This window comes from Microtus ochrogaster, chromosome 4, assembly GCF_000317375.1.
Source record: "Microtus ochrogaster isolate Prairie Vole_2 chromosome 4, MicOch1.0, whole genome shotgun sequence".
Classification (NCBI taxonomy): Eukaryota; Metazoa; Chordata; class Mammalia; order Rodentia; family Cricetidae; genus Microtus; species Microtus ochrogaster.
The window spans coordinates 32,435,132-32,458,982 of NC_022011.1; the positions used below are offsets into that span (position 1 = coordinate 32,435,132).

The 23,851-nt window shown below is 49.7% G+C and overlaps 1 protein-coding gene across 1 annotated transcript in view; it reads left to right on the plus strand.

Annotated features, from left to right (window-relative positions):
- Positions 1-1,318: 1,318 nt before the first annotated feature.
- Positions 1,319-23,851, plus strand: part of Capn9 (calpain 9) — a 29,258-nt gene continuing 6,725 nt past the window's right edge. Inside the window, exons 1-15 of the mRNA XM_026778623.1 lie at positions 1,319-1,531; positions 5,110-5,179; positions 7,014-7,132; positions 8,982-9,115; positions 10,783-10,951; positions 12,059-12,142; positions 13,145-13,230; positions 15,970-16,047; positions 16,289-16,449; positions 17,528-17,685; positions 17,838-18,058; positions 18,628-18,664; positions 20,460-20,540; positions 22,338-22,453; positions 23,585-23,698. Coding sequence (XP_026634424.1) covers positions 1,319-1,531; positions 5,110-5,179; positions 7,014-7,132; positions 8,982-9,115; positions 10,783-10,951; positions 12,059-12,142; positions 13,145-13,230; positions 15,970-16,047; positions 16,289-16,449; positions 17,528-17,685; positions 17,838-18,058; positions 18,628-18,664; positions 20,460-20,540; positions 22,338-22,453; positions 23,585-23,698 — 1,841 coding nt within the window. The remainder of the gene's footprint in view (positions 1,532-5,109; positions 5,180-7,013; positions 7,133-8,981; positions 9,116-10,782; positions 10,952-12,058; positions 12,143-13,144; positions 13,231-15,969; positions 16,048-16,288; positions 16,450-17,527; positions 17,686-17,837; positions 18,059-18,627; positions 18,665-20,459; positions 20,541-22,337; positions 22,454-23,584; positions 23,699-23,851) is intronic.

Below are 23,851 nucleotides of genomic sequence, written 5' to 3' on the forward strand. Positions count from 1 at the left end.
TGTGTGTGTGTGTGTGTGTGTGTGTGTGTGTGTGTGTGAGAGAGAGAGAGAGAGAGAGAGAGAGAGAGAGAGAGAGAGAGAGAGAGAGAGAGATGATATTCCTCTGGTGCCAAACACCTTGTTGTTATTATTTCTTTGTCTGTATGGGTGTTTTGCCTGAATTATGTATATGCACCACATGTATGCAGTGTTTGCAGAAGCCAGAAGAAGTGATTATTAGAACTGGAGTTACAGATGGTTGTGAGCTACTACATGGGTGCTGGGAATCGAACTAGGGCCTTCTGGAAGAGCAGTCAGTGCTCCTAGGTGCTGAGTCATCTCTCCTGCCCTTATACCTTGCTCTTTTGTTTGTTGTTTTTGTTTTTGTTCTTTTTGGAGACAGGGTTTCTCTGTGTAATAGCTAGCCTTGGCTATCCTGAAACTCACTTTGGAGACCAGGCTGGCCTGGAACTCACAGAGATTCACCTGCCTCTGCCTCCTGAGTGCTAGAATTAAAGATGTGTGCCACCTCCGCTGGAGTGCCTTGTTGTTTTGAGACAGCACTTCTCATTGGCCTGAACTAGCCCCAAGAGACCCACCGGTCTCCACTTTCTCAGTGCTGGAATTACAAGTAGATTCTCCTATGCCCAGCTTTTTCTAATGTAGATCCTGGAGGCTCAAACTTGGCTCCTCGTTGAATGGGCAGTGAGCACTTTCCCATGCTAAGCCAGTTCCCCAGCCTTGTAGGGAAGGCTCAGTATGACTATAACCTCATCTTTGTGGCAACACACTTGCTTCGGCAACTGTGACCGTTAGGCGAGTGAGTGGCTGGATCACAGACGGCGCTCCGTGGACTTGGCCTGCCGCAGAAGAGGCTGCTGAGCCCTGCTGGAAGTCAGGCTGGGATTGTGTTCACAAGAGCCCAGGGAGCTCTGCTAGCAGTGTGGCATTGTCATTCACCCAGGTCCCTCCACCCACAACGGCACTCTGCTCTGACTCTGGGCCCCACATTCCTGGACCCCTTTGATTGCTTACTATCCTTCCCTATGAAGCTGCCCTGCCTGTCCTTCAGGGACTCCCTCTGCCTCGAACAGAGGTACCTCCTCCCTCTGCTCAGACTTTGCCATGCTCTAGAGATGCCTGTGCCTCCTCAGAGCCTGGGTGGGCAGAGGTCTCACTCGGTATTTGCCATCTGGGAGGGGCCCTATCTCATTTCACAGGGAGGTGCCCAGCAAGCTGGTGGAGGCCAGGGTGAGAGCCTCTGGTTGTTCCTCTTTGTTGGCCACTCTCCCCTCGTCTCTCACATCTTCTGCCTCTACCAGGCTGTGGAGAAGCCGTCATGCCTTACCTGCATCGGTCTCTGAGGCCCCAGCCACATCCAGTCCCTGGGGTTGCCCGGACTATCCACTCTTCGGGTCAAAGCTTTGAACAGTTGAGGCAGGGTTGCCTACAGTCGAGAACCTTGTTTGAGGATGCTGACTTCCCTGCCAGCAACAGTTCCCTGTTCTACAGCGAGAGGCCCAAGGTCCCCTTTGTGTGGAAACGACCGGGGGTGAGTAGGGTGAGAGGGAGGAGAGACAGGAGGGGGATAGGGATAAGGGGAGAGAGGGGGGCAGACTGAAGGGGATAGAGAAGAGCCAGTCACTTGTAAGACCACTTTCTGTCCTTTGTGGGAGGCTTTCTGGTAGTGTGCTGGCTGGAGACACCTTCAGCTGTTCCCCAGCCACAACATTTGGCCTCCAGCTGAGTCCCACTGCATCTGGAGACACACAGAGAGAAGGTCTCATCTATGACCTGTGAACAGGATCAGAGCTGTAGCATCAGAGCATCAGTGCTCTGGTGACTTGGTAAATCAGAACACAAAGGCAAACTATCCAGGATGACAGTTGTGGGAGGGGGCCGGAGGTGGGGGGCATTCAGTTGAGATGTGTGTGATGTATTAGGAGACAGCCAGCCCTGCTCTGAAGCTTTTGGTCTGGAGTTGAGGATGAACCAGGGGGTTAGGTGGATGTTGCTACAGGTTCTCAGCAAGTCTGTGATACCTGGACCCCAGGTAAAGCGGGCTCCTTTTCCAAAGCAACACACACCACTCCCAGAAAGACAAAGCCAGTGGGTTCCTAGGAGGCCCCAGCTGGTGCTCAGGACACACGGTCAATATTTGCAGTCCTGCTTACTCGGGGCCCTCCCTGTGACCCAGGGCCATGATGCTGCACCCTCTGGGTGGGAACAGATGTTGTGTGCGGGGAGGGGCAGTGGACCGGCTGCTGCCTCACCTAGAGATGACTGAGGTGGGTCCTGGCGGGCACACAAGTGTCCTTAGTAAACAACATATTTTCACTGTTAGCATTGCTGTGTGCTTCTCCATCATCAGCCGCTCAGAATCTCATCTTGACATTTTATTTGTTTGTTCATTTACTTGTGTGTGTGTGTGTGTGTCTGCGCACACATGGGTGCCACAATGGTCATGTGACGGTCAGATGACAACGTGCAGGAACAGGTCCTCTCCTTTCACTATATGGGTCCCAGGAATCAAATTCAGGCCATTGGCTTAGGCATAAAGTGTCTTTACCTACTGAGCCTCTTACCAGTCCTTATTTATTCTGCCTGAAGGCATGAATAAATAAAAGCCATAGCCCATGTATGGAAGTCAGGGAACAGCTCTTGGGAGTTTCTTTTTTTCGCTACCTTGTGAGGTCTGGGGGGTCAAACTCAGGTCCTTGGGCCCATATGCAAGTGCTCTACCTACCGCGCCATCTTGCCAGGCTTCAGCCCTCATCCTTCTTACCGTAACCACTGCCTCCTCTTGCACATCATTCCAGTGATGTCAGTGTGCTCAATAACGACATGTCTAAGTTTTAGAAAACACACAAGAAAGATATCATGGCTCCTGGGGGCATTAACTATAAACCAGTGAGCTTGTCCCAGTTTGGGAATGTAATGATTTGTTCTGTCCGGGAAGAGGACAGCAGAAGAGGACAACAGTGTGCCGTGCTGTACAGAGAAGGCCACACAGCCACCCTGAGACACAAAGATGGAGGAGGAGCTGTTCTGCTGCCTAGTTGTCTGCCCTGGGCATGGCGGATGGGGTCAGTTAATGGACAGACTCCAAGGTTTCTGGGGCCGCGGGCCGGTACAAAAGGTTGTGCAGGGTCTCGGGGAGAAGCTGGCCTCCCATGTCGGTCTTCTGCCAGGCCTGGGCTTCTGGCACAGCCAACAGCACAGTCTGTCCCCAGAACCCTCCCCCTAAGGTCACATGAACACTTTAGAAACAAATAAAGGCACAGAGCCCTTCTTCAGCAGCAAGTGACCTAGGATACTACACTCCCCAAAACTGCCACATCCTGTGGGCCTCATGGAGGGCTCCTGGCTTTCACTTCAGCCCCTGGCCTTAGTAGACCCCCACTCCCACCATCTCTCTGGGAATGAAGCCCAGCGAGAAAGCAGACAATTTGAACTGCTAGGAGGAGGAGGAGCTGCAGCTGGAGCTACCCCAGGATCCTCTCAGAGACTCCTGGGGTAACGGAAAAATTAAAAATGCTGCAGGATCCCCAGTGGTGGCAGGCAGCAGGCCATGTGGCAGCAGGCAGTGGGCAGGGGGTCCCGAGAGCAGCCAGTCCCAGGCAGAGGTGACTGCAGGTCCCCGAGTGGTAGCTGGTCCAGCTCAGGGAGACACGCGGCGGTAGGCAAGAGACAGAGACATGGATAGGCCATGCAGAGATGCAGAACGAGGTTGGATATTTATTAAGTGGGTTATGGAAGTATGGAAGGGAAGGGGAGAGAAGAGAGAAGAAGAGAGAGAGAGAGAGAGAGAGAGAGAGAGAGAGAGAGAGAAAGGAGAGAAGGGAGAGACTGAAGCTGCCTCTCAGGGAGGGAGATGGAAAAGAGAAAGAACTCAGGCTGGAAGCTGAAGATCAGCCTGCCTCAGGAAATAGGGAGAGAGTGGGTGTGGCTTGTCTCTTAAAGAGACAGACAAATCATTATATTCCCATCTCTTTTTTATATAGTGACTGCTATGATGATCCCAGCAACCAGCAGGCTCAGGCAGAAGGAACCCAAGTTCAAGGCTGGCTTGGACTAGACTGGGGAGTACAAGGCCAGCTGGGGCAACTTCGTGAAACATGTCTCAAAATAAAATAAACCTGGGGATGTAGATGGTTGGTAGGGCAGGTGCTGAGCATGCTGAGCCCTGGGAGCCGTGCTCAGCACAGGCAGAAGGGCAGAAATAAGGTTCCCACTGGAGCTATCTGTTACCTCTGCCATGTCAGGGGTCCCGGGACCCCTGTTGTTCTGCTAACAGGTGACTGCCATCTCGCGCTTCGTGTGTCATGACTTCATTCTTACGAGACTTTAAACAGTTTTTCATATATACACATCCTAGAGGAGGTGGTGGCACAGGCCTTTTATTCTAGCATTTGGAGACAGAGGTAGGAGGATCTCTATGAGTTCAAGGCCAGCCTGGTCTTCATAGCCAGTTCTAGGACATCTAAAGTTACATAGTGCAACCCTGTCTCAATAAACCCCACATGTTCCTAATTGCTTTTACTTTTTAATGTTCTTTATAGAACTTTCCATGTTAATGTTTATAGTAATATACATAAAATACACACACACTAAACTCCTATTAGAGTAATGTGTAATAAAGCGTTCATAGTACGTGTGGATTAAATTACGTGTGACATAAAGACATCCCTCTAGATGTGGTGCAGACACAGACAATCTATTGAGAAAGGAAAGCAGCTGGGTAGGGTGTGGGGAAGCAGGCCTGAGGAGCTGATCATGTGCTCATTCCATGGAGAAGAGTTCAAAGGCCCGCAGCTGGTAATTCTCGTGGTAAGGGACTACATAAAACCAGCCTGTGCCTGGCCCCACACCGAGGCTTGGTATGTGGCTGGCACTTCCTGGTGAGATACCGTGTGAGCTTCTATAGACGAAGGTGCCTGTGCCAGGCTCTCCCCTGAGCTGAGCTATGGATGGACTGAACTGAGTTCAGGAAGGTCAGAGTGTACATCCCTGGCAGTTTCTCCTCCTCCTGTCCTTCCAGGAGAATCTTCTTCCCCCGAAGGGGCTGCCTTTCTCTCTGTAATGGCTGCTAGGCTTTGGGCCTTTCCCTAAGGTACTCTTACCCTCCAGGAAATTGTGGAAAACCCAGAATTCATTCTTGGAGGAGCCACCAGGACTGACATCTGCCAAGGGGAACTGGGTAAGTAGAGAGGAGAGGGGATGACACTTCAGTGCCCCAGAGAGCAGCACAGGCCCCTTGGGATCAGGGCACAAGGCTGGGCAGAGCAAGGCTGCCACCCTGTCCCCTCCCTCCCTAGTCTTCAGCTTCCTTCCCCGAAGGGAGTCCAGTGGCCTCCCCACCCCTGCCACTCCTGCTTTTCTGGTATGTAGTGCTTGGGCTCTGGGCCTGTCCAGAAGTTTCCAGAGAGTTGAGCCTCCCCTTAAAGCAGCACCTGATTCAGAGGCTCCCTGCCCTTCAGCTCCTCACGGTCACTTCATGGTTTCATAGCTCACTGACGCCTATACCGTGAACTTATGCACCTGCCAGATACACTCCCTAAGCTTGCACACTGTTGTTCCTATTCCAAGACACCTCCCAAGACTGCACATCAGGAAACTGAAGCAAGGGAACCAAGCAATATGTCCAAGGTCATGAATGACAGCTGGCAGCCAGATTGCAAAGCCATTCGTCTACAGAAACCTCACTTCTAGCTATTACATCACAGTGGCTTTTGGGCTCACAGCGGGAAATCAGTCCAGTGCATCAAGAGTTAGGGCAAAACTTACCCTTGCCGGATATGTGAAAAACAAACACGTCACAGAATCTGCTAAAGAAGGAAGCATGGCTTGTGTAGATTGAGCTGCTCATAGCCCAGGCTGTCACCGTGATCCTTGTGGTAAGAACACTGGAATCTCAATGTCTTCACTGAGTTTCTTTACATAGAATCCCAAAGCCAGATGCTGAAACTGGTGACGTTAGACTAGATTGAGAAAGAAAGAAAGAAAGAAAGAAAGAAAGAAAGAAAGAAAGAAAGAGGATGGATAAGGATATGTAGATGATAGATTGAAGACAGATAATAGACAATAGATAGATGATATATAGATGATAAATTAAAGACATAAGATATATAGATAGACTATAAAAGATAGTCAATATATAACAAGTAGATAGATGATAAATGATAGATAACAGATGATAGGTGATAGATAACAGATATACAAGATTGATAGATACCGATAGAAAGTAGACTAATAGATATACCATACAAAATTGATAGATCATACATAAATAAATGTAAAGATATGCTATATGAATGACAGATGATAGATGGTACAATTGATAGATGATGGATGGTCAATGAATGGATGGATAGAAGAATGGTGGATAGGTAAATGTTGTATGGGTAGATTAGTGATGAAGGACGGTAGCTGGATGGATGGATGATGGGTAGAGGTGGAAGAGTGAGCGATGAGTAGATGATGTATAAATGATACATAGATGGATAGATGGATGGAGAGAGCAGTCTAGGCTACATACGGGGTCCAGGTCAGCCTGGTATATAGAATGAAAAAAAAGCAAAAAAGAAAAAAGAGAAGGAAATAAGGAAGGAAGAAGGAAGGAAGGAAGGGAGAAAGAAAGGCTAAGGAGCCTCCCTGGAGCTGTTGCTGCTCAGAGCTGAACCAAGCCTTGTCTAGGAGAGGCAGTAGCCCAGGACTGCAGCAGACACCACTCGGTTGTTTCCAAGACCCCTTCCCCACCCTGACTCCAGAGCCACTGAGACACATGGTGCAGCTCTGGTCCTCTGGGACCTTATGAAGATGAGATGCGACCACTCAGCAAACGCTGCCCGAGTATCTAGTAGGCACACAGAGCATGACAGAAGAGCAGGCTGGACGGGGGAGGGGACCGAAGGATTCGCTGTCACTCTGCCGTCTTTAGAAAAATGGAAATGTGTCTCCATACCCCTCGGGACTGACTCCTGAGAATCAGCAGCAGAAGAAAGTCTGATGCCTATGTGACCTTCACTCTGCAGGAGACTGCTGGCTGCTGGCGGCCATCGCCTCCCTAACCCTCAACCAGAAAGCACTGGCCAGGGTGGTTCCCCAGGACCAAGGCTTTGGCTCTGGCTATGCCGGGATATTTCACTTCCAGGTAATGAAAGCCTGAGCCTTTGTGTTTGTTTCGGGGGTAGGAAGCCCAGGAGAAAGTGTGTGCAGCTTTGTACTGTTGACAGCTCTGGGAGCTGTATGATAGTGTGCATGAGTCCTAGTGTGAACCGTGGGAATCTTCTGAGGGGATTTCTAGAGGCAGCAAGCATCAGGAAAGGAAGTGCACACAGTGTCCTCAGGGAAACATGGCTGCTCCTCTGGGGGGCCAGGGCATGTCTCATAAGCAGAGCGGCTCTCTTCACTGAGGAAGTGCAGTTGGGGAGCTGTTGGAGGCTTTCAAACAGAAAACTGAGAAACACAGTCACACAAGCCACGACCTTATGTGACAGCTGATGGTGAGGCTGTCCCAGGAATCTGATCCTAGTGTTGTCTAGGTTCTTCTGCCGATCTCTCTCCACCTAGGTAAACACACGTGTAATACACAAACGAGCACAATGTACAAACACATTCATAGTTGTATAGACTCACATGTGTGTGTATACCTACCTGCATTCATAAACACACACACACACTAACATGCCTGTGCCAAGACACACATGCTTCTATACATGCAGGCAACGCACGTTCTTGCATTATCATACCTGTGGGCTCATATACGTTAACCCACACAGATGCGCTAGCTCACATATATGCACACTCACACATGTGCGCACAGGCATGCGCGCACACACACACACACATATATACACATTCTGTCCCACACACAATCGCGCGTGTGCTCACCCTCTGTCCTGGTTTCTTTCTGTCTGTGATAGAGCCCTTTGATGGAGGAGTAACCTAGAGGAGGACAGGGTTTATTCAGCTTATACTTTCAGGTCACGGTTCTTCACCGAGCGGAAGTCAGGGCAGGAACTCAAGCAGACACCATGGAGCAATGGTTTGCTCACTAGCGCATGCTAGCTGTCTTATACGGGGTGGGACTGTCTGCTGAGGGCGGGGTGGGGGGGCCCACAGGGAGCTGAGCTCTCCCGCATCACTTTTCAGTCAAGACAAGCTCTCAGACACGGCCGCAGGTCAACCCAGTCCGCGCAATTCCTCAACTGCTATGCTGAGATGACCCCAGGCTGTGCCAGGCTGACAGTTGATGCCATCTAGGACACCCACACAGTGCACATTTAAGGGTATACACACATGGATTAACCCACAAGTGCATGCACGTGAACACTCACAGACATGTTCACAAACATAAGTATGTATATGGGTACTCAAGCCCATAAAGGCTTATGTTCACACATGCGCACACCCAAACAGACTCTCAGGTGCATTACCCATATGACCCTCATTTCCACATGCATGGCACATAGGGAAACCAAGTCCATACATTCATGTTGGAGCTCTGTCTATGAACCAAGCGGGACTATGCGGGTTGGAAAATGTGGGATAATGAATGGCCAGGACAAGATAGGAGAATACACAGAGACTGGGCTGTGTGGGAACAGAGCTGAGCCCATATACCACCCTCCCCTGCCACCTAACCTGGTGCCCTATGGAGAAGATGTGTTAGCTCAGAGCACAGACGTGTCTACTGTAATGGATTCCTCACCCACTTCCATGGTGACACAGTTCTGAAATTGAATTTTATGATGGATGAAAGCCCAGTATATGGCTGAGTGGACAAATCCAGGTAGCCTTGCTGTGACACCTGGGTTACCCTGCTATGACGCCCAGATGACTCTGCCACGACGTTCATGTGGTCCTGTGTGACACCAGATAAAATTCTCCTTGGAGCACAAGGGAAGTTTGCTCAGAGGGAGGACCCAAGGGGTGAGCATTTACCATGGGGACCACACCTTGGGACTCACCCTTGTCTCCTCAACTTGCCCTGGCACCAGTTCTGGCAGCACAGCGAGTGGCTGGATGTCGTGATCGATGACCGCCTGCCCACCTTCAGGGACCGCCTGGTCTTCCTCCATTCCGCTGACCACAATGAGTTCTGGAGCGCACTGCTGGAGAAAGCCTACGCCAAGTGAGTGGGGCTCCTGCCTCCTGCTCCCAGAGGCCCAGACTCATCCGCTCACAAGGACGTTTGGTGGAAAAACTGGTGTGGTTAGTAGGGAAGAGTGCTCACATCTCCTAGGACACAGGCAGACAAGCCTGATGCAGTGGTCCACAGTGAACAATTGATGAGACATACGTCAGGTTAGAGAAAAGCCAGAAGCTAGCCGTGGAAGGGTAAGGTTACCCACCTGTGCGTAACCTTGCATATGTGGACGGAGGGAGCTGGAGCACAGGGGTGGATGCTCCCATCAGAGGCAGCGGTGAGAAGTGCATGTGTATAAACGTAGGTTATACACGCAAATACAAAATGCTAGGTTGGCCATGAATGGCTGTAACCCCAGTGCTGTAGGGAACAGGGGCAGGGAGGTTTCTGGAGTTTGCTGGCCATTGTCCTAGCCCCAGACTCAGTGAAAGACCCTGTAAGGGAACAAGGAGGAGAGTGATAGACATGACATTCACAACCCTCCCCTGGCCTCTGTGTGTGCACACAGGCATGGCATATGCAGCCATACACAAATGTGCATATACACAACACCTGCTCACATACATACACACACACACACACACACACACACACACACACACACACACACACACACACACGAAGAAGCTGGGCATGGTGATGAATGTCTTTAACCCCAGCTCTGGGAAAACTGAGGTAGGAGGATCAACATAAGTTTGAGCCCAACATGGCCTGCATAGCAAGTTTCAGGCTAGCCAGGATATATAGCAATATTGTGTCTTAAGTTTTTTTTTTTCAATTAGAAGCTGAATGTGGTACCTTACTCCTACAGTATTAGAACTGGGGAATCTGAGACAGAAGGATTGCTATGAGTTTGAGGCCCACTTGGTCTATGGAATCAGGGCCTGTCTCAACAAAGAACAATGAAAAACAATCCCCGTTGTGGAATATTTGTTTGACTATATAACAGTGTGCTGCATTTTTCTAACTATGCAAAGATGTGTTGCTATTTTATCTTGCCTGCCTAAAGGCACCTGATTAATCTAATAAAAAATTGAATGATCAATACAGAGGGAGGAGATATAGGTAGAACTTCCAGGCTGGGTATGTAAGTAGGAAGAGGAATTTAGGCTTGGGGAAGAAAGAAAAGAAATGCCAGGGAGATGCCAGGGAGACTCCAGGGGCCAGCCAGACACAGAGGAAACAGGAAAGTGGGAATACAGAATGAAAGAAAGGTTAAAAAAACAAATAAAACAAACAAACAAACAAACAAAAAACCTCGAGGCAAAACGTAGATGAATAGAAACAGGATAAATTAAATTAAAAGAGCTAGTGGGACAAGCCTAAGCTAAGATCGAGCATTCATAATTAATACATCTCTCTATCTTTATTGGGGAGCTGGTTGGCAGTCCAAAAAAATTCCAGCTATAAATCTCAGCACTTAGGAGGCTGAGGCAGGAGAACAAACAAGAAAGCGTGCAGTTTAAACACACAAACCATGTTCAGCAGGAAGACTGTGAGAGAGCTCTACAGACTCCTCCCCTTGCCAGCCTCGGTTGCTCAGCTGGCTGGTGCCCAGGGCTTGCCCCACTACCAACCACTGCCTTTCCTCTGAGCAAACCCTCTCCCTGTCCCTCCACCCCCTCAAACAATCCACTCTTCCATCGTCATAGGCTTAACGGGAGTTATGAGGCCCTGAAGGGGGGCAGCACCATGGAGGCCATGGAAGACTTCACTGGGGGTGTGGCCGAGACCTTCCAAATGCGAGAAGCACCGGAGGACTTCTATGATATTCTGGAGAAGGCCTTGAAGCGTGGTTCCCTGCTGGGCTGCTCCATAGATGTAAGTGGCTGGCTGGCCATCTAAGCACCAACAGACAGAAGCAGCAACCCAGAAGGCACTTGAGTATGGTCATCTTTAATTACCACACAAGGTGGTAGAACACTTGCCTGGCTTGCAGGCAGCCCTGGGACCCGTCCCCAACATTGTATAAGAGAGACTGAGGAGACACAGCTGTGACTCCCAGCACTCAGGAGAAGGTGGCAGGAGGGTCAGAAGTTCAAAGTCATTTTCCACTCCATAACTGGAGGACAGGCTGGGATACGCCAGATTGTCTCAAACAAACAAGCAAATGCAAGCTTTTATTTAATGCGTGTTGGGTTGCAAAAGGCAAATATCCCTGCAGCCAAGTGAGGCACCCGTGAGGTCTGGAAGTGCGGGGTCTGTGTCTCCTGTCAAACCCAGGGCTGCTTCCCCAGCAGCACAGCAGCCAGGGCACTGGCTGTGCTCAACACCAGAGCTGTCACTCTGCTGCCCATCAACGCTGACGTCATCCCACCCAAGGGACCCTCTGGTGTGCTTTTCTGAAATGTGTTCCTTTTACTTTCTATGCCATGAAAGAGAAGCCACCAGATAGAAAGCCACCAGCATTTTCCTAATTCCACTATGCAGTAGGATACATATGTAGGTATAATTTCTACCCTCTGCTTTTGAAAGCTACTCAAGTTCACCTTTCTTTTTGGATTAACTATAAAACTCTGGTTTTTTACAAACGCTTCTTCTGAAGATTCATGTTTTGTGACCAAATCACGTTACCAGGGTATGCCTCTCCTCTGTGTCACTGTGGGTGCCACCTACCCATCTATAACCAGGGTGGCTAGTTTCTGTTTGGAGATAGAAAAGCAAACTGATTTCAATCTATGGGGTCATCATTCCCCCCGCCCCGACACCCTTGGAAGAGATTGGTATTGCTGTCTATCACTGATGAACCTATTAGGGCATCCTGCACCCCCAACTCCTGCACCCCCAACTTCTAAGACTTGCATACATGGTTGCCCTAGTGGAAGTGAGGACTGGGATGTGTGAGCTGGGCATAGGGCTGGGGCTAGGGCTGATCCGGGGAGTCCGGGTCAGAGGATGGGTATGACCCTTGTTCTTCCTTTATTCTAGATCCTGGCTGCCTCTGAATCTGAAGCCCGCACACCTTTCGGTCTCATTAAGGGCCACGCCTACACTGTGACTGGGCTGGACCAGGTAGGGGTGGGGCTCACTTTAGGAGACTGAGGTCGGGGAAACAGGACAACCCCGGTCTTCAGATTTGCTGTGAGCAGAGAACAGACTACCTAACACAGGTGGGCTGGGGTGAAACACAGCAGGCAGGAACCAGAGAGCAGGCAGGTGATCTCACTCCGAACTCGCCGTTTGGGAATTGCAGTTGGTCTGAGCTTATGGTTCTTTGTTTGGTTGGTTGGTGGCTTGATTGGTTTTTGGAGACAGGGTTTCTCTGTGTAGCCCTGACTGTCCTAGAACTTGCTCTGTAGACCAGACAGGCCTCAAACTCACAGAGATCCACTTGCTTCTGCATTCTGTCCACAGATAAGGTGCTTGCTCGTTTCTGAACGTGAGATTTCTGACAAGAGTTGGCTCATATGATTACAGAACCATGAGCTCCCGAATTCTGAGGCTTGAATTGTTTCCTTTTTTCTTGTCTGAGACAGAATCTCACATATTTTAGGCTGGCCTTGGACTTGTTATATTGTCAAAGATGGTCTTGAAGTTTTGGTTCTCGGGCTTCTACCACCCAAGTGCCTCAAATGGATGGTCCATCTGGGATAGCGTTGCACATCTGAGGTAGCATTGCACATCTGTAGCCCCAGCATCCTGTTACTCCAGCAACAGGAGGCTGATGCCAGCCTGGGTTACACAGCAAGCTCGAGATGAGCCTGGGTGCTTAGTGAGACTCTGTCTCAAAAGAAAATGAATTTCCCACCAAGCCTGGTGGTGTAGGCTTATAATCCCAGTACTTAGGAAGCTGGGATGGGAGTGTGGGAAATCGAAGGCCAGGATATAGAGAAACCTGTCTCAGAAAAGCAGAGTGGGCCTGAAAGAAGATGTGTTTGGGCAACACATCTCCGGTGTGTTTTACCCACGAGCCTGAATAATGTCGCCATACATAGAAACGGACCCGGGTCTCCCGGATGACTAAAGCCAATGTCAGGCTCATCACACTGTTTCCTTGACGCTTTTTCCTTTGAGGTAAACTTCCAAGGCCAGAGAATCAAGCTCATCAGAGTTCGAAACCCTTGGGGCCAGGTGGAGTGGACGGGGCGCTGGAGCGACAGGTGAGAGGCTCCGTTCCTTCTCCGTGGCCAGCTCCATGTGTCTGGAGACCTGTGCAGAACTCCCTGATTCTTCCCTTCAGGCCTCACTTAGGATACCTATGTCAAACTTGATCCTGTATAAACAACTCTCAGGATAGCTCTTTCACCGCCACGCAGTCACATTTGCAGATAGTTACTACCACTGGGGTATCAAGAAGGACTTTGACTCCAGTTACGGGAATCCATGTATGCATGTGTGCGTGGGTGAGTGTGCATGGGTGTTTGAGGCTGGGAATCTCTGAAACACTGCCAAGCAGGTCACTCTACGGCCCTTTCTGGTAGCCATTGATCTCTGGCGAAAGCCAACAGAGAAACAGAAAAAGAACAGGAAATTGGCCCATTACTAGACTCTTTATTTTTTGTAAAGATTTATTTGTTCTGTGTACTGTGTTCTGTATGCTTGCAGGCCAGAAGAGGGCACCAGATCTCATTTTGGATGGTTGTGAGCCATCATGTGGTTGCTGGGAATTGAACTCAGGACCTTTGGAAGAGCAGGCAGTGCTCTTAACCTCTGAGCCATCTCTCCAGCCCCCATTACTAGACTCTTTCCAGGCTGTCCCCACCAGTCCTAGGGACAGTGATCAGGTGACTGGGAATTGAGAAGACACAGCCTCTCCACAGCCCTGCAAGACTCTGGTGCTGCTGGTCCACATTTGCCCTTCTCAGAGGTCAAGGAGACTGGCTAGGAAGGATTTGGACAGGGACTGCAAAGGAAGGGCAAGATGGGCCTCCCTCTGCCGGTGGAAATGGGGAGAACTGAGACAGAGTGAGGCCTGAATTAACAAGACTGACATTGAAACTAGAATTAACATGAGTTGCAGAATCAATCTATAAAAGGAAGCTGCCATTTTCCCCTTCTGAAACTCTGGCTGAAGGAGAAACAGAGGCTGCAGTTGGAGAAGGACAGAGGCTGTCTGCCCACAGAGCAGGTGGCATGACCATTCTAGTCCCTTGGGGTCCTATGCTGCCATGTCAAAGGCCTTGCTCAGCTGCCCATCGTTGAATGCGCCCCACTTTGAAGAAGATGACTCAGCGAGTCAACAGAGACCCTTAGTTCTCTCTTCTGTCCTGTTGGGGCCCTCCCTGGATGCCATGAGCCCTGCCTAGCCCTGCCACACAGTCACCAAACCACAGCAAAAGTGATGAGATTTAAATGACAGCCACTCCCTTCACCGGAGATCTCACCATCCAGAGTATCAATTAAATATGGTCAACTGAGGTCTGAAAACACAGTATCATATGGAAAATTCTAAAACTAAATATTGACCACCACTGTGTTGTGGTCTATTGCAGTGTGTGTTCAAGTAACCTTATTCTACTTGATGACAGCCCCAAGTGTACAAGTAGTGACACTGGCCACTTAGACAGGCCAGAGGAATCAGAAAATTCAACCTTCGTGTGAAAATATAAAAGTGCTTACCTTAATTAGGAAAGAAAAACAGTATATGTTGGGATTTCTAAGATCTACAGGATAATTAGAGCAATAGATGATAGATAAATAATAGATAGATAGATAGATAATAGATAGATAGATAGATAGATAGATAGATAGATAGATAGATAGATAGATGATAGTATATGTTTGATGGATAGGTGGTGAATGGATTGATGGATAGATGATGGATGAGTGGGTGAAGGATAAATTGTTGGGTTAGATAATGATAGAATGATAGATGAATGAATGCACTGGTGATGGATAATGGACAAAGATATTAATGTATGGATGCATAGATGATTGATGGATGTATAGATGATGGACATATTGGTACATGATGGGTTAAAATGAGTGTATAGATGACTGATGGATTGTGTGTGGATGGATGGATGGATAGCTAGATGACGTACGGATTGGCAGATAGAGAGATGACGGACTGATGGATGTGGAAGGTAATAAGTGAATGGGTAGATAATTGATGGCTGGATAGACAGATGGAGGTTGAAGAATGAGTGTACAGATGATGGATGGATAGAGCAAAGGAAGATGGGTAGGTAGATGATGGATTAGTGGACGGGTCCATGATGGATGGGTGGGTGATGTGTGAATGCACGGATGGAAAGATGATAACTAAATACTATAGGCGGATCCCCTGGGGATCCCAGAACCTACCCAGGCAAGGCTAGGGAGCCTGCTGGGTTAGAAGACAATGAGGGAGTCCAACACACACAGCACTGAGACTGGAATGCCAAGCTTGAGCAAGGGTGTCCGCGTTTCTCCTTGGCAGCTCTTCTGAGAGTGAGTTCTAGGTCTACTTGAGCCTTCCAGTTGGGGCCTGAGGTTGGACTCAGCCACAGAAGACCCTTCCTGAGTTCCTGGTAGCATAAAGGAGGCACTTGGTATTTCAAATGGCCCCCACAGGAGTTAGTAGCACTTTCCGCTGACAGTTTATAGACAAGGAGGCTTTGGCTTGTTCCAGGCCACAGGCAGGCTGTGAGTTAGCGGCATGCATGAACCGTGACCTCCAACAGGGCTACTGTGTCAGTTCCTTGTGACTGGCCCACAATGACCTATGAAAGGACTGTCTACCAACAACACCTTCTAACCATTGTCACGCTGGAGCCAGCGGTGAGCTGGCCTCATAGCCCTGGGCCCAGTGAGCCTCACTAAGCAGGAGATGATCCCTACATTATGCATGTCTAGTTTGGTGTGACTCCAGGGTGGTGGCCCTGAACCCAGGCTGAACTGTGGCTCTGATCTTTCAGCTCCCTCGAGTGGCGCTCTGTGGACCTGGAGGAGCAGAAGCGCCTGGGTCACTCTGCTCTTGACGATGGGGAGTTTTGGTAATGGATTCCTTTCCATTTTTGCGTGCAATCAGGGTCATGTATCCAACAACCACCCCTCTTTCTCCCTTTCCTTCCTCATCCCCTTCCCTCTTCCCTCTGTCTTTCTCCCTGTCTCCATCCTTCTGGGAGGGACCCCAGGAGTGTCCCCCTCCTCAGGAAGAGAGTTAGGTGGTTGACTGTACAGACAGCTGCTGCCATTGCCATGATGCCCGATAACGTGTCCTCGCCTCTGTCTCAGGATGGCATTCGAGGACTTCAAGGCCCATTTTGACAAAGTGGAGATCTGCAACCTCACACCTGATGCCCTGGAAGACAATGCCCTCCACAAATGGGAGGTGACCATCCACCAAGGAAGCTGGGTTCGTGGCTCCACAGCTGGTGGCTGCCGCAACTTCCTGGGTAGGTGGCCTCTCTGTCATTCCGTCTCCTATTCCCATATCCAGTCTATCTGGGGACATGGAAGGGGCATGCTGTAGAGCTGGTCAGCAAGCTCAGAAGATGACAGCCGAGTCTTAGGCAGGAAGCTGGCAAGAGACACCCAGGGAAATGCCCTGTTGTAAGGTTCAGGGGACACAGCCACAAGTCACACCAGGTTAGTGGGGGGAAAGGATCTACTGGCCCACAGAGAAGTGGGGGCAGGCATCAGAGCCTTAAAGGGCTGTGTGGGTAATGGCTGAGGAGGTGGAGGAAGCAGAAGAGTCTGAGTACTGCTGAGGGTAAAGAAAGTAGGGCGAGAGGGCCAACGGAAACAGAGAGGAAAGAGACCACCTCTCCAGGACTGGAAGCAAGCAGCGGGGGTGTAGTAGAGAGTGTATGTGTCCTTCTGAGTGTGGGTCTTGTCATTTTGGTCTTTGTGTTAGTGTTATGAATGCTCACATGTATGAGCCCAGGAGTTGGGTTTTTATTTTGATTTTGTAATTTTTTTTTCTGTGTGCTCATGTGAGTTGAGAAAAAAAAAGGCAACCTTGACTGTGACTCCTCAAAGTCACCGCCTTGTTTTTAAGGCAGGGTCTCTCACTGGCCAGAAGCTCATCAAGGAGACTAGGCTGGCTAGTCAGTGAGTGCCAGGAATCTGCCTGGTTCCACATCCCCAGCTCTAACTGCATGCGCAATACCCACCTCGTGTTTTCACTTATCACATTTATTTAGTGTGTGTATACATACACGTGTGCATGTATGTGCAAACATGCATATGCTTTCCATGGTGCACCAGTGGAGGCTGGGGGACAGCTTCTGGGAGTGGGCCTTCTCCCTCTGTCTTGTGGGTCTCAGGTCATCAGCTTTGACAGAAAATGCCTTTATCCACTGAGCCGTCCTGCTGAGCATTTTGTTTATTGTTTATTTTGTTTTCATTTTTTGGTGGGAGTAGGTTCTGGGAAATCGTACTCACATGCCCACACAGCAAGCATCTTGTCATCTGAGCTATGATTTTCCATCTTTAAGGGAGGGATAGTAATCCACCCCCTTTCAAATGCAGACACCTTCTGGACCAACCCACAGATAAAGCTGTCCCTGACAGAGAGGGATGAGGGCCAGGAGGGCTGCACTTTCTTAGCTGCCTTGATGCAGAAAGACCGCAGGAAGCTCAAGAGGTTTGGCGCCAACATGCTGACCATCGGCTACGCCATTTACCAGGTAGGGACCAGCTGCTCTCAGTGTCCCTGCAAGGACTGTGAGTTCCCTGTTGCTTCTGAACTCTGGGCCACAATAAACAGCCAGTTCTGCAGCCGAATTGAGTATGGAGACCAGAGTCATGTCTCCCTGATGACCTCTGCTTTCCCTTGCAGTGCCCAGACACAGACCAGGATCAGGATGGACACCTGAGTAGGGACTTTTTCAGGTACCACGCCTCCCTGGCCCGAAGCAAGACATTCATCAACTTAAGAGAAGTGTCGGGTCGCTTCCAGCTGCCCCCGGGAGACTATGTCCTCATCCCCAGCACCTTTGAGCCACACCAGGAGGCTGACTTCTGCCTGAGAATCTTCTCTGAGAAGAGAGCAGTTACTCGGTGAGGAGTGGGAGCTGCAGAGCCCACAACTCTTGATGCGCTCCCTGTGAGTAGGGGAGCCAAGGCAGCAGGAGCCTGAAGCAGTTCACATCGCCTGTGCGGTCAAGAAGCAGAGAGAGATGAATGCCGCTGCTCAGGACGCTTTGTCCTTTCCGTGCAATTCAGGACCCAACCCCAGAGGAGTAGTGCTGAGCAGGCCAAGCGGCTGGTCTCTGACAATGCCTGTCTCCTCTGGAGGCAGAGCTTATGATTTTTAGAGGAGCCCTGTTCTGAAGATCAGCCCAAGAGCCCTTTTGGGGTGCATCTGAAAAGCTGGTGCTGTCATAGTCTCTAGCTTTCATGTGCTCAGGATGGCAGGCTGCCCTTGGGATCATGCCAGTCTCCTCTCCGGCACTCTGGGCGGGGCTGAAAGGCTGGGGATGGGGTCTTGGTGCAGGGAGGGGTTGCCAACCCCATGAGACACAAGCGACACCGAACAAGAGGGCTCTGACAGGCCAGAACCCTTCCATAGTTCTGGTCCCATGAGATGCATGCCCGCAACTAAGATGCTGTGCTTTCTGCCACTGCAGAGACCTGGATGAGAACGTAGACATTGATCTTCCTGAGGTGAGTCCTCCGGTGTGGCTGGGGAGGGAGGGGTTCAGCTGAAGGTTCTAGAACTCTTCTTTGAAACCACAGTAGCTGGCTGCTTGCAGCGAGGTAAGAGAGGTAAGCGCCCTGACTGGTTCTAACCCAGAGGTCAGGGCTTTTGTTTCTCATCCCTCAGAACACCTGACACCTGTAGGACCTGGCAGGGGCCAGGCAGGTGCTTGGGATAAAGTCCTCTCAGGTACCATCTTTCTTTGGGCTTCCCCTTCTCCTGAGAGGCCTCTGCTAATAGTTGAAGAAGTGAAGTGACTTCAAATTTACTTTATTTAAGAAGATAGCTGAGATGGGGCACACTTGTGACTCCAGCACTTATGAGGTGGGGGCGAGAGGCTCAGGAATTCAAGGCCAGTCTTGGCTACTGGGTAAAGTTAAGACCTGTCTGGGATATATAAGGCTCCACCTCAAAACATACACACAAAAAAAGAAAGATAAAGAAGGAAGGAAGAAAGGAAGGAAGGAAGGAAAGAAAAAGAAGGAGGGGGAGGGAAGAATAGAAGGAAGAGGGAGGGAGGGAGAGAAGGAGAGGGGAAGAAGAGAAGAAAAGAGAAGAAAAGAAAAGAAAAGAAAAGAAAAGAAAAGAAAAGAAAAGAAAAATGAGGTCGGTTGAGTTGGAGAACACAGGACTCGCTGTGGGGGCTGCGAGATCTCTGAGCTATGCTTAAGACCTATCTATCCGTGTGCACATGTCTGTGTCATATATGTGTGTCATAAAAGTAGAAGTGGGGGCTAACCAAAAGGAGGAAGGGATCTAGCAGGGAGAGGAGGGGAGGCTAATGGAGGAATTAATAAGGTCAAAGTTCATAATATGCTTGAATCAACATGTCATTGTGAAATCCAAAGCTGCATAATAAATATTGGCTATGTGAGGGGAGAGGGAAGACTCCAAAGTGTTCTGAAACAGTCCGCATGTCCACAGGCAGCAGAACCCGCTTCGGGGAAAGCCTGCTGCTCTGTGCTGCCCCCTAGGACTGCAGTTTATTTATTTATTATTTTCTAAACATACATGGGCAGCCAGTATATGGTGGTTCTGTTGAACTTGTCCGTATGGATTTCACGATCTAAGTTGATGAGGACAACTGACCAAGTCTCTTCCTCAAGAGGACACCAGATCTCGTTACAGATGGCTGTGAGCCATCATGTGGTGCTGGGACTTGAACTCAGGACCTTTGGGCCAAAATCTACAGCAGAGCAAAACACCTAAACTGTACTGAGCCATCTGCCTGCTCTGGGTGCTGGTGACAGACTTGGAAGGTGACTATCAAGAGAGATATTAGATCGGTCCAGACACCCTTAGCCTTCTCATCATGTTAAGGGAGACTTAGGGAGTAGAGATCTCCCACTCTGGACAACTGCAGTGAGTTCACTCAAGCTAAGCTTCATGTTCCTGATGAAGCCAAGTTGTTCATCTAGCTTTGAGAGATCAGGAGATGCTGGATGAACCCGCAGGGCAGCTCTGGCCACGTGACTGAAAAGGCCCTCTTCTCTAGCCCCATGTGAAACTCTCTGGAGCAGCTTGATGCTGGCCAGCATGTTCTGTGCTGGGCACTTCCCGTTCTTTCCTTTTGTTGTGAGGGGATTGAACTAGGGACCTCCCACGTGCTCGGGGAGAGCTCTGCTGGCTTTTCCTTCAGGGCCAGCCTAGCATCCAGTGTGGGGCTCCTCTTTTCTGCTGTTAATGTGGGAAAGCACGTGTCTGGCTTCTCTTCTGTGAGTTCCTCTCTGACCTTTACACAACCTCACTTGGCTCTTGCAGCCCCCAAAGCCAACTCCACGGGAGGAGGAAACAGAGGAGGAGAGGCAGTTCCGGGCCCTGTTCCAGCGAATTGCTGGTGAGGTAGGATACAACCGTGTTGGTCCCCTCTACACTCTGACCCTGGCTAAGGGCCTGCTCTGGGTTCCCAGCAGAGGACTGTGATCATGAGCTTGTCAACAGCATTTCCCCGAGCCCTTCTGGGCTTGTTACAAAATAAAGCCAGCTCGGTCCCTGGGGCTGCTGACAGTGTCAATAAATGCACCTCTGTTGACCAGTGATAGGTTAGGGATGGGAAGAAGGTTAGGGTTAGGGCCCATTGCTTGTCCTTGGTCTTCCGCCTCGTTCTCATCTCTGCTCAGCTTCCTTTTCGGGAGATCTAACAGTTCTTAGGAATGAGATGAAACCTTACCTAGCTCTGGGCCTCATGCCGCTGCTGGTAACTGTCTCCTTAGAGACCATAATAGGAAAAGCCTGACAGATGATGGATTAGCTCGTCAGACACTAGTGACTGTATTACCTTGCTCCTTTCTCCTGCCTGGGGCTCCTGGATTGAAAGGGCCAGCCTGGGGGCATGATCTTACACTCAGAGGACCATATCAGCTGGTTGCTTTTCAGATACTTAGAAAGTGGGGCAGGGGACTTGGGTGGAGAAATGGGGCCATATGCAGCCACCCCTCTCCAGATCCAGGCACGATGGGGTGAGGGGGGCAAATGATCTCCAGAGGATTTTAGAGGTGATGGACTGGTCCCACCCACATCACCAAAGCTGTGAGTCCTTGAGCAGGTGCATGTGGCAGGGACCGAAGTTCCCGAGGGAACGGTGCATGCAGCATTTGGATGGAAGTGGGGAACCAGTGCAGGAACATTCACTCAGCCTTAATTCGCAACAACCAATAAAAGCCCCTTGAGAGTGAAGTTCCACCTGCTCAGGTCCTGTCCTGCTCCACATCCAACTGGGGGGCTGGGTGTGTGGCCCTATGCCTGTTTCCCCTGGCTGGAGGAGCCATGTTCTGCAATATACTTTCTTACCAGTGCTGAACACCCCAAAGACCCACTCCCCAGACCAGGAAGCTTCAGTGGCAGAGCCAACTGGCATATATTAAAATGATGTCAACAGTGACTATATACACTTGGGTTAGTTCAGCACCTGAGCATCTTGAGGAGCTACTAGACCTCCAAGGGCATAAAAACCACATAGGTAGCTGGATGTGGTGACTTGTGCCTGTCATGTAAGCACAAGAGAAGCTGAGTAGGAAGATTTCCAGGCTAGACGGGCTACCTTGTCTCAAAAAAACTAAACAGGATCTGGTAAGATAGTTCAGCAAGTATAAGTACTTGCCATTAAAGCCTGTTGATCAGCATTGGATCCCTAGATCCCAGGTAAAGGTGGCAGGAGAGAGCCAGCCCTCCATACATGTGCAGCTATCTCTCTCTCTGTCTCTCTCTGTCTCCCTCTGTCTTCCTCTGTCTCTCTCTGTCTCTGTCTCTCTCTGTCTCTTTCTCTCTTTCTCTCTCTCTCATGTGTGTGTGTGTGTGTGTGCTAGTGAACTGTGTCCTAGGTCTCCTGCCTTGACTAGCAGGTGAGACTCCCATACATGAAGTGTTTCCAGTTCTCTGTGTACTCCTGTGAGGAGGTACGAGGACCTTCTCTGGGAACCTTGCATCCTCTGGGGAATGAGCAGCATGCCTTTCCCTTCCCTGAGTTTCTCCAGGCTGCTGTCTTTCCTGGGCGGATGGCCCTCCCCTGAGAAAGCACTGGGCTGCAGCTACCATGGAGGTGAACTCAGCTCCCAGCAGTGTCCTCAGGGCCTTTCCAAAGAGCCAGGTCCAATTTAGGATTGATAAGGATCATGAAGAACAATTGTCTCTACTCCACAGGACATGGAGGTGTCTGCAGAGGAGCTTGAGTATGTTTTAAATGCTGTTCTGCAAAAGAGTAAGTGTCATTCCCACAGGGGACAGGGGCTCTCTGGAGAGGAAGAATGGCCTCACTAGTAGGGCTCACCCGGGCTCTGTTCCTTAGAGCCTCAGATCTGCTCACCATGGCTGGCCTGTATGCAGGCTGTAGAAACTGTTCTCTTTGCTGGTTTCCCAACTGCAGAAGTGATGCAGGCATGGTAGAGTGTTCTGTAGACTTTTCTACAGAAAAGTTAGTGGTAAAGATAAAATCCATCGCACATCTTGACCCCAAGTAACCACTGTCACTGTGTGTTTGCACTGTGAATGTGTGTGCATTTGTGTCTGTGTGCCTTGTCTGTGCTGGGCATGTGCGCATGTGTGTTATCTGTGTTGTATGTCCACTTGTGTGTATATGTATGTGTGTGTGTGTGTATATGTGTCTATGTTTGCACATGTGTGTAAGCAGTCTATTTCAGGACATTTTTTGCCACAGCAGTCACTTCCTATTCCATCCTCCCCCAGCTCTGGTAAACTCAGCTATCTTCTCTCTTAGACTTGAAATTCTGGGCATTTCATACAAAAGAATCATGCAATTTGTGGTTGTTACTAGATTCTTACACATGGAATACTGGTGCGTGTGTGTGTATGTGTGTGTGTGTGTCTGTGTATGTGTGTGTGTGTCTGTGTATGCGTGTGTGTGGTGTGTTCACATGTACAGATGTGCAGAGCCAGAGAGCAACCTCAGATATGGCTCCGCCTGTCTTGTTTGTTTGGACAGAGTCTGTCATTGCCCTGGGACTCACCAAGTAAACTAGTCTGGCCAGCCAGGGAGCCCCCAGTATGCCACCTCCCCAGTGCTTCTGATTTTTTTGTTTTTTGTGTGGGTTCTGGAGAATTGAACTTAGAACTTCATGCTTATAAGGCAATAACTCTACTGCCTGAACACTCTCCCTAGCCCTTGTTTTTATTTTTTGAGACAGGGTCTGGCTAAATGCCTAGACTGGCCTCAAATTTGCATTCCTCCAGCCCAGGATCTTGAATGCTGGGATTAAAGACACATTGTATACCCAACTACCTCTACCAGCTGTGTATGAATATCAAATTTCTTCAGCACTTTTGGGGATTTAGTTTTTGTTTATTTGATTGCTTTTTGTTTAAAACCAGATCTCTCTTGGGCCGTGACTGACCTGGAACTTGCTGTGATTCCCCTGCCTCTGCCTCCCTAGTGTGGGGATTATAGGCATACGACACCGCATTCAGCTCCTCTGCTATTTTAAATCCTGCCCTTTGAACGTGTGTGAGCTGGTCATTAAAGAACCCTTGGGGAACAGCGGGCTACTGTGTGGTTGCCATTAACTCACGCTACTGTTCCTCGCTAGCCATTTTTTTTTAAATATTTATTTATTATGTATACAATATTCTGTCTGCGTGTATGCCTGCAGGCCAGAAGAGGGCACCAGACCTCATTACAGATGGTTGTGAGCCACCATGTG